This window comes from Thunnus albacares, chromosome 7, assembly GCF_914725855.1.
Source record: "Thunnus albacares chromosome 7, fThuAlb1.1, whole genome shotgun sequence".
NCBI classification, from domain to species: Eukaryota; Metazoa; Chordata; class Actinopteri; order Scombriformes; family Scombridae; genus Thunnus; species Thunnus albacares.
The window spans coordinates 5109152-5120224 of NC_058112.1; the positions used below are offsets into that span (position 1 = coordinate 5109152).

The window sequence follows — 11073 nt, forward strand, 5'->3', positions numbered from 1 at the left end:
GTGTTTCGGCATCTTTAAGAGTCATTTTGTTTTAGTTCACTTTCATTGTTCTCATCAACGTTGTTTCCAGAAGCAGCAGGCAGCCATTTTTCAGCTAAAAGCTCTTATAAGCCCACTCTACGCAACCCGCCCAGCACTAAATGACAGACAAAGTTAGCAATTAGCTGGTAAACACAGCTGCTAAAGAGCTTGATAGTTCCCTCAGGAGTTGGTGGAGACAAAAACAGAGCTAAAAGGAGATCTTTTGGTCAGAAACACGACTCCAAAAGAATGATAATGTTGCTCCGTGTCTGTTGGATGTGTGTTTGCTAACATGTCAACGTTAATAAAAACTTTATAAGGTGATAATACATCAATATTGTGTTTTAATTTTGTTATACTGCCCCCAAGTGGTCAAAAAAAAAACAATTATTGAAGCTTTAAAGGTGACATTATACTAGTTTTCAACAAACTGATATTGGTCTCTTAGGTCCCCAAAACATATCTGAAGTTCCACAAAAGCAACATGAAAAAACAGTTACCAGCATCCAACCTACTACTGTCGTCAACCTACTACATGCTAACGCCAACAGGCTAACCTGCTAAATAAACAATAAAACAGCATAAAACATGGCGAAACTTACAGCTTCCAAGTTTAAGATTGTGTCACAGACATAAAAAATAAAGTGAATCCAACAGGTCTTCACTTCCTTAGATGATGGGAGGAAATAAAGACTGCTGTGTTGGTCTGGTTTGCACACATATTTACTGAAAGATGGTGCAGGAGAAAAAGAGAGAGGATGGTCTTTTCTCATAGGTCTCTAGACACACCGGGGATGCATATGTATGTTGAAAACATACATATGCATACAGTATATAAAGTGCACTGTTGAACTGTTCCTGTGCATACCTTTTAACATCAGCAGCCGACTGTATAGCTGGTTAACACTCTGCCCATCCGGGAAAAGATGAGAGCATTATCAATCTAAAGATGCTAGATAATCCGGTCATTTATTACACAGACTTTATCACATTTTCTGCCCATTTAGAGGGATGCCTGATTACATTTTGACTAATGATGGCATCATCAGTTTCTACATGCCTCCAGATCTCTGTTTACACTGCTGCTGTAGACACATCTAAGAAGTCTTCACTCTTAACTGTGTGGGGAGATAGATTTCCACCTCATTTGTCCTTCAGAGAACTGCAGCTTTTCTGTGTACAATGTTTCTCCTTCTTCCACTTCTACTTGTCTCTCTCTCTCTCTATCTCTCTCTCTCTCTCTCGGGTTTTATTCAAAGTTTCCAGAGTTGAAGTGCTTTCGCAGGATCTCTTTTGTTGGTTTCAGATCATATTAAATTGAATTGTCCGGAGGCTCTGGTCAGTGATCCATGATGGTCTGCCTTTTTCTGACAGGCTTGATAAATACAGGTCCTGATCTCTCTCCGCGTGTCTATTCCTCCCTCCTACGTCTTCTCTCCATCTTATTCTCTCCGTCCTCTCTCTCTACTTGTCCTCTGCCCCGCTCACTCTCCCTCCATATCACTCCCCTGACTTCTCTCTTGTATTGTGTTCCTGTAAACTGTATTGGAGTTTTTCACTTTTCTCAATTTCTTTCACTTCTTTCAGACTGAAAGCCAACGCTCTCTGCACTCGGTCCCTATAGAATTGTGTGTGTGTGTGTGAGTGTGTGTGTGTGTGTGTGTATGTCCACAGGAAGCAGACAAAAAGACAAGAGCACCACTGACCTTGGACACCCAGTGTTCCCCTCTTTGCCAATAACCTCCCTATGCACTCTCTGTACACACTGCGGGATGAAGAGTGTGTGTGGTGAGAGTTTGTGTGATTGAGAGAAGAGAGGGTTTGTGTAAATGAATGAACGCACACATATATGTGAATGAACAGGCATATCAAACACATGCACTCAGAGTCAAATTTTGGTTTTAGGAGCCACATGCCAACATACATGACCACACAGTGAGAACAGGAGATGAATTCAATTAGAGTGATTACAATAGAGGACAGTGACTCCTTTATACAGTATGTGTGTGGGTGTGTGCGTGTGCGTGTGTGTGTATAGAGCGTCCTTAAACTGTACGTGTGTGTGTGTATGAATATTCATGCTTAGTGCAGTTTGGGGATAAGGAGAAGAGAGTCATGCTCTGCAGGTACTTCATTACTTTGTATTTGTTAGAAGAACCCTGACACACTCTTACACACACACACACACACACACATACACAAAAACACGAAGCTTGTTTAAATGGTCTTAATCCAAATCTTGCAGTACACACACAAACATGCACACACAAACTGTCACCTTTTGCTTAAATGTCCTGGTGTGTTAGAGTAATACACACACACACACACACATCAGGGGAGGATCAAGGAGAAGCTGCAGGTACCAAAACAACAAAATAAACTGGAAGAGACAAATGTGTGTGTTACATAGGTACATATCCTGTTGTGTTTGTGTGTGTGTGCGTGTGTGTGTGTGTGTGTGTGTGTGTGTACTCGGTATGTTGGCTGGTATAAGATTCAAGTGTGTCCTTGAACGATTTAAGTGCTTGTTAAAGATTTATCTGTTTATTAGGTGTATGTGTGTGTTTGTGCGTGCGTGTATGTGGACATTACTTTCCTCACCACGAGTGTCTGCATGTTGGGTAACAACTGGAAAGTAGAGCTGAAGATTACAGCAGGCATACAGAGAGAGTGGAAGGAAAAGGAGGTTGTATAACAGGTGTCTGATTGGAGGAAGGACAGCAGAGGACTCTTCCACCACCACCACCACGACCAGCATCTCCCTGGGATCCTGTCATATCTCCTGTCTAAAGGGACCGATGTTTGATGAAGATGCGTCACGCTGATGGAATCTAATCACCAAATTTTTGACTGATACATGTCAAAGATAGATTGTAACATTTAAATGAACACTATGTACATTTTGAAGAGTCTACAACTATGCTGGTGGTTCTGTGAGGCTGTACTTGAGGCACAGCAGCACTTTGAGCTATATGCTAACATCAGCATGCTGCAGTATGCTCACAAATACATTGTTAACATGCTCATGTTTAGCAGGCATTTACCATGTTTACCATCATAGTATGACATTTGCTAATTGGCAGTAAGCACAAAGTACAGCAGAGGCAGATGGGTATGTCAGTAGCTTTGCAGGTATTTTATCACAAACCAAAATATTGGACAAATTGAAATTTTGAGCTGATGATGTCGCTGGATCAAAAGTCAGAGGCTTGTCAAAGTTATTACAACTGATCCTAAGGGGGACGTCAACGTCTGTATCAAATTTCACAGGAATCCATAAAATAGTTGTTGAGATATTTCAGTCTTCATCAAACAGACATTTCCATCCTTAGAGCCACATGCTAGCTCGGCTAAAATGTGTGTTTCAATACACTTAATGGTCTCACAAAATAGCGCTTTAGGATTGTATTTCCCAGCTGAGCTGACAATAGTGCTTTCAGTCATCAGCTCCAATGTGAAAAGCTGCTGATACGGCCATGATGATGCAGTACACTCAGTTCAACTTGAGCATTCATGTACTATACACCTTTAATGAGCAGTGGAGGGGTGCAGCTGTGACAAAAGGTGAGAGAGTTAGAGTCTTAATAAGTAGCATCCATGTTGTAAGGTTTTGTAAATGAAAAAATAACTATCACTAACTAATATCACTAAAACAGGATGAGTTTCAAACAAAAGATGCAGCAAAGCAACACTGTTTCTAGTTGGCCTTGAAAATTTGCTGGTCGAACTTCAACAACAGTGACCACGTTCTTGATTTTGTCATTCATACCTTGCACATAGCTTCAAGGGAAGTGTATGCGAGGAAGGGCGAATTTTGACGGGCCGGTGCAAATGTCTGAACGACCTTCTTATTTTCAATTCATCTTTGGTGCAATGTATTCATTTCTACGAGGTTTCCTCTCTTGTGATCTCATGAGATCACATAAAAATCAAACAGAGTTTTCCCATGAGACATATATATACGTATATATCTTACCACATGAGAACTCTTAAGATCTTTAAACTTGAGAGAAAACTCTGGAAATGAAGTGGCTTTGCTTTGAAACATGTGATGCAGGATTCTCACCATCAGATTTATCAATATCTGTGAATCCCTGATGAAAAGGACGAAGGGAGGACGGAGAAGAGCAAAAAAAAAGAAGAAAAAAAAGAGGGGAGATGATGAAAGAAGCAGAGCCACAGAGACGAGAGAGAGAGCAAGTTTAAAATAAAAAAAGAGGAGTGATGGAGAGATGGCATAGATATATAAATGACTGCAGGGACGAGAAGTAAGACAGAAAAGAGAGAGGTCTGGAATAAGTATGGAAAGAAAGAAGGGAATGAGGGAAGTAGGAGGAGGATGTAGGTTAGAAAAAGTATGCAGCGTGGTGGACACAACTGTGTGTGTGTGTTTGAGGTGTGTGTGTTCAGTTGTGCAGAAACTGTGATCTTCGTGAGTCGGATGGAGAGAAGAGGAAGGAGGAGAGCGGGGGGCAGCAGGCAATTTTCCATGGGACTTTTAAACCTATTTTAATGAGGAATCTTCTATTTCATGTGTCTGTGCTGCAGTTTAAAAAAAAACACCTTGAAAACGCTGCAATCGACCCACTGAGAGGGAACTCGTAGAGAGAGGGCAGTTAGGAAGTGTTTCCTGAGGAGAACAATTAAAAGCCAAACATAATCTCCCCCTTGCCTATGGACTGCTTTTAATGTGATTATTGGGGCGCTAATGACGCAGACAGGAGACCTGCAGCCTGGGGAGACCCATCCCTCTCTCTCTCTGGCCCTGATACTTGACGGTTTTTGAGCAGAGATGGAACAGACAAAACATAACTGAAAACACGAATGGTATGAAGCTCCCATCTGGGCTTGGGCTTGGAGGCTGCACATTTATAAAAGAGAACCAGCTTTTGAAGTTTAAAAAACATTGACATCAACCATAGGGCTGCCACTAACAATTATTGTCATTATCGATTAATCTGTCTGTTATTTTCTTGGTTAATTGCTTAGTTGTTTGGTCCATAAAATGTCAGAAAATGGTGAAAAATGTTGATCACTGTTTCCCAAAGGCCAAGATGACGTCCTCAAATATCTTGTTTTGTTCACAGCAGTCCACAACCCAAAGATATTCTGTTTGCTGTTATAGAAAGCTGAAGAAACCAGAAAATATTCACATTTAAGAACCTTGAATAAGAGAATTTGGACATTTTTTGTTGTAAAAAATGACTCAAAACTTACTTGACTATCAAAATAGTTGGTGAATAACTTAATAGTTGGCAAATAATTGATAAATTGATTAATCAGCTAATCATTGAAGCTCTAATCAACCAGGCTAGGGGAGTCTAACAAATGTGCATTTCAGTGGCATTATGGGAAATGTTGGCTCTAGCTTTTTGGAGCTTGACCCATATTAGGATATCTATGACCTCTGTTTTATAGGTGTTGATTCATTAATTTTACGATCTGTCTCTTTTGACTCTCCCACCTTTATGGAAGAGTGATATTAAATTGCTGGAGTACCCCTTTAATTTGACCTTTTTTACCCTTTGAACCCCATCCTGACCGCTGAGGACTCAGCTAAACCTCTCTCTCTCTCTCTCAGCTGCCTGCTATTCCACAAAACTTGGTTTCCTTTGGGTGCTCCTGTGTTTTGCTAAAGCCACATTTCAGATAAAATGTTTTGACTCTCATATTGCTGAAGCGGTAGTTTTTGCACTTAGAAGAATTTGCTTTATATTGGACTGCAGATGCAGATGCTGTATATTCTTTTGTAAGTTTGTTAGGTTCCAGTGACACCTTGTAAGACTAGACTTACACAGCATCTCCCCAAACACTAGAAAACACAGTGTGAATAGCAAATGCGAGTCAGAACAGGGAGACAGGGATCACCCTGCTTGTCTCCTCCTTATGCAAACACATCTACATTTATTCAGTATTTTTCTGTTATTTCAGAGAGATTCACCCTAATAGCAAAACTTTTCAGACTGCATAAATGTTGTGTAGGTTCAGTAAAGGTTCATTTTAATATTCTATGGCATCTGAATTAAACTAAAACTTCCATGTTGGGCCAGCAGCATTTTCGAAAATGAATTTTTATAATCCATCATGAGACAGTAGACTTGTAGGCTTCTCAAACAGGTCAGTAGTAGAGCAGCAACAATTAGCTGATCAACAGCAACTTAATCAGCAACTATTTTGATGATCAGTTAATCATTTCAGTCATTTTTCAAGCCACAATGTCAAAAATTCACTTCCAGATTTTCAAATGTGAGACTTTGATGCTTCTTTTTGACTGAACATGATAGTAAACTGAATCTCTTTGGGTTTTGGACTGTTGATCGAACAATATAAGACATTTGATTGAAGATGTCACCACTGAGTCTGGGAAACTGGGATGGACATATTTAACAGTTTTCTGATGTTTTATAGACTAAACAATTAATCAAGAAAATAATCGCCAGATTAATCATTAATGATTGATAATGGTTTAATGCAGCCCTAGTCAGTAGGAACACAAAAGACATTTGGGGAAACATGCTTGTTTGTTTTCTTGCTGTTATATGAAAAGATTTATACCAATTTCATATCTGTATGCTAAATATCAGGGTACCACCAGCAGCCAGTTAGCTTAGCTTAGCATGGAAGCAGGCGCAAACAGCTAGCCTGGCTATTGGTAGCATAATCTGTCTACCACCACTTGTAAAGCTCACTAATTAACATGTCATATCATGTTTCATTTCATCTGTACATAAACCAATGTGTAAAAAGTCCAGTTTTTGGTTTTACAGGTGTGTGTGGGAGCATTTCTTATCTGGGAGCAGTTTTCCAGGAGTCATGATTTTTAAAAATCTTTGGACAGAGCCAGGTGACCTCCTGTTTCCAGTCTTTATGCTAAGCTAACTAGTAGCTGGTATCTATCAATCAATCAATGTCTGGACAAGAAAGCGAATAAGCATATTTTCCAAAGAAGTCAAACTATTCCTTTAAAGGCACAAAAAGACATAACACACAAAGCACCAGTCAATAGTTTGGACACACTGTTAGGAGTAGCAGAGCAGGTGGACCCAAAGCCAGGAGAATAACTTCTGTATTTTAGTTCGAGTACACGCAAAGAAAAACTGAACAGAACTGATCAACACAGAACAAACAGAGCAGAACAAAGGCGAACAAAGGATCCAAAACAAGGACTTAAATACAAAGTGAACTAATGAAACAACAAGGAACAGGTGGCAAGACACAAGGGCAGGCTGGGAGCTGACTGGCTGGAGACGACACAGGGAGCATGGGCAGGGCTAACGAGACTGATGCAGGGCAGGTGTGGAGGGCAAAGCAGGCTGGGGACACGGGGCAAACAGAAAACCAAAAACATAATCCTCTTATATATCCAATAAGCCCATCTAAGAATATACACGAATAAACTTAAATACACAAGTCCACTACTATAACCTACAAATTCTTATTTACAATTTCAAAATGATGCAGTTCTTCTCACATGACACTCAGAGGATGTAAATGAAAATTATTCAAATCTACAGAAACAAATATTAACACTCCTTTTTTCATAATGTGTTGAAGATGAGTTAAAGAGAGTCCAGCCACTAAACAAACACCTGTCAGTCTCTGGATAAGAACATCTGCTAAATGGCCTGAGTGTAAACACAGAAGACGTGTGGAATGAACTGTCTGGTGTATAAATTGCTGCATCTTTGATGTCTAACTTGGTGTGACAAACTCCTCAGTCACATCTCACAACTAGTGTGAAGGCAAACTTTAATTTCAACTTCAAGAGCGTACTGCCACTCAGTCCAGTTCAACAAACAGGGAAAAAGTCCGAGGGCATCTGGTGGACAGGTGGAGGGACATAAAGCCAGACTGGGACAGAATCATGACACACATAGTCTGTCCAAACTTTTGACTGATACTGTATATAATCTACACACAGTTTACTGGCTATTACTCATTTTGGCTTGTCACATAGGAAAAGCACAAGTGTATCTAATATCATTAAAGTAATAATCTTGAAGATTTTCATTTAAATAAATGTCTGTTAAGTCACTATCTATCACCAAATGAGGTAACACAATGGTGATTGAGCCTATGACCCACTGATGAAAGCCCTCACATTTGCAGTATTATGAACTGGGTGTCGGTGGTGAAATTCCCAGAAAAAATCACAAGCTGCGCACATTTAGTGAGGGGTTTTCCATCAGCTAGCAGTGGTTGGTCTGCTATAGAGGCTATGCGGAGCTAACGCAACAGACTCACTCTTCAACTGCCAACTGACTGAGATCACTCAGGCAACACTGTTTGGATCTCTGGAAAGTGAGGTCCAAAAACACACCTGCAATTACCACTTATTAGCATAGGAGATCTTTGAGATTGTTACTTTAACGATGGCTCTGTTCTATTCAACTGTCCCAGTAAGTCATGACAGTGTGACAACATGCAAAATACCAGGAACGTGAAACTGAAGCAGCTAAATGGAATTCAGCCATCATCATATTTATTATTTACACTTCTTTTCCTACTGTTACAAGTTAAAATGTCAGACCTTTTGTTTTGTATTTCCTCCTTTTCCCTCATTTCTACACACACATCCCTATGAGCCTCTTGATGCTGCTGTGGAAGAGCCTCATGCTCAAGATGGAGCTGCATTTGAGCTTTAATTGGCTGCATTTGAGCATATATTGAGCAGGTTAAATCTCCTCACTTTCATGAATCAAATCCTCCTTTTTGTCCTTTGAGAAACATTGTAGAAGAAGGTTTTCATTTTACATTTGCAGAATGTTATATAAATGTTGTGATCAAAGGCAACTGTAAATAATGCGTGGTTTAAAAATTCAGGGAAAAGTTAATTATAGGCTAAAGGTAATTATAGGCTGTTATGAATCTCAGCCAATTAAATCTTTAATAGTTGTCGGTTTCAATGTCTTTGAAAGTGCAAGCAGTGAGGGATGATGTTTTTTTGTTTTTTTAAATCTTCAGATAAAGTATTTAAAGAATTTGAAAAATGTGAAAGTTGACAGAACAACCGCGTGCACACACACACACACACACACACACACACACACACACACACACACACACACACACAAACACACACACACACACACACACACACAAACACACACACGCACACATTTGGTTAGAACAAAGAAAGTTCCATTTAAAAACATCAATCAATATTAATATTACAAAGAGTCTATTTTCTCCTCTGTGCTGCAGTTAAATGACGGAGTGGAGGGACAGACTGAGTGAATGGGAGCGATGACAGCAGGTGAGTGTTTTCAGGTCAGGTTCAGATGCCGAGCTGAACAGAGTCTCAGGAGACTCAGAGGAGGGGGACAGATGTGATTCATTCATCATTTATCTCCGTCGGTGGGACCTTCTGGGTTTTTTTTTTTTCCCCTTCCCCACACGGTGTAACACTGCCACAGGACTCACATCCAACCTCTCATCTTCATTGCTCTGACATCAGCAGCAGGATGGGATCAATGATGATGAAGATGATGATGATGAATTTGAACGTGTGCTGTACTTCAAAGTGGATTAGATGCTGTTTTAGAGGATAAAACCAATGTAAATCACTAGTATTGTCCATTAAACTTACTTCACCTTAACTAATTACTCAAGTTTCATAACATAGAGTTAATAAACCAGGTGGCAGGTGAGAATTATTAGAAATAAAGAGATGCTTCCCACTGCTGCATTTACTATAATTTACATTACCTGATTGATCTAAGGTGTTTAATACTGGAAATAAATGATATAATATTCCACTCCAGCTTTTAATCAGCAGCAGTTTGAAGTGTAAGAGCTGGAGAGACGCGGGCAGATCACACTCAATGAAAATCACGACGGCATTTTACGCAACCATCCTGTATCCACCTCTGGGACCAATCTCACATGCATACTCAGCCTGCTGCATCCACACAACCTCTAGGCTATATTTGTTTTTTTTATGATCTCTTCCTGATCGCATCTCTCCTGCAGCAGCAGCAGCAGCACATGTTCCGCTGGATGCTGGAGATGGATGTGGAAAGCTACGGGACCCCTGAACTTGCTGCGCACAGAGACGCAAGACAGACTCAGGTCTAGAAGATAGTGAGTCGCAACATCTACATTCATTAAGATCAGTCGTTTTAAAGCACTGTTAAATCCTATCTGTGCCATCCATTTACGCACAGTCACTCCAAATTCTCCTCACTGCAAGGGAAGTTGTGCACTGCACAGAAACACAACTTTCAACTCATTCACATTATTTTCAGTACTTACTCAGAATAAGAGCAACAGGCACGAAGAGGAGGCATGCAGAGTTCATCAGGGATGCCATGCTGATCCGACAATCTGTCCTCCGACCTCGCAAGTTGAAGGTTTGCGCCGGAATTTCCCAAGTTTTTGTGTTTTTAAAAGAAAAGAGGCAGACCGCCGTCCCGCTTCTCGACGCTGGTGGAAGTGTTTCCGTCCTGTCTTTGGTGCAGCTCTGTACTCCAGTGTGAGAGCATCCACTGTGCGCCTATCCGCTCCACTGAAGGGGAGGGCGCGTCCGTGCAGGAGGAGGAGGAGGAGGAGGAGGAGGAGGAATAGGAGGAAGGTCTACAGCAGGTCCCCGATGGGCTGCACATGGAGTCAGATCTGGTCTGGATAGAGGGAAGGATGCAGGGAAGGTTCTGGGGAATCTGACAGTGCTGGCAGAAATATTCAGATCCTTTACTGAAGTTAAACTAGCAGTAGAACAATATAAAAATACTGCATTACAGTATTATCAGCTAAATATACTTGTATCAAAAGAAAAAGTACTCATTCTGCAGATGTATGATGTTACATACTAGATCATTAATAGTGATGCATCAAGGTGTTGTGGCTGCTGGTCTGACTACTTTCTACAGTATATGATTTTGTCACAATCAAGAGGTCGGCCGCCAAAAGGCCACAAGATGAATCTGGGGTCATATGATGATAACTGGAACAGGAAAGAGGAGAAACAAAGTTCTGCTACACAAATTGGTATCATTTCCCATATTTCCTCTCGTCTTTGCTTATTTGTGTAATAATAGAATTTTACCTCTTTGA

General features: G+C 40.5%; 1 protein-coding gene across 1 annotated transcript in view; it reads right to left on the bottom strand.

Moving 5' to 3' along the window:
- nrn1la (neuritin 1-like a) overlaps positions 1-10511 on the bottom strand; it is a 102271-nt gene extending 91760 nt beyond the window's left edge. The window contains exon 1 of the mRNA XM_044356364.1: positions 10276-10511. Within this exon, the coding sequence (XP_044212299.1) occupies positions 10276-10333 (58 nt within the window). The 5' untranslated portion in view covers positions 10334-10511. The remainder of the gene's footprint in view (positions 1-10275) is intronic.
- Between the last annotated feature and the right edge of the window lie 562 nt (positions 10512-11073).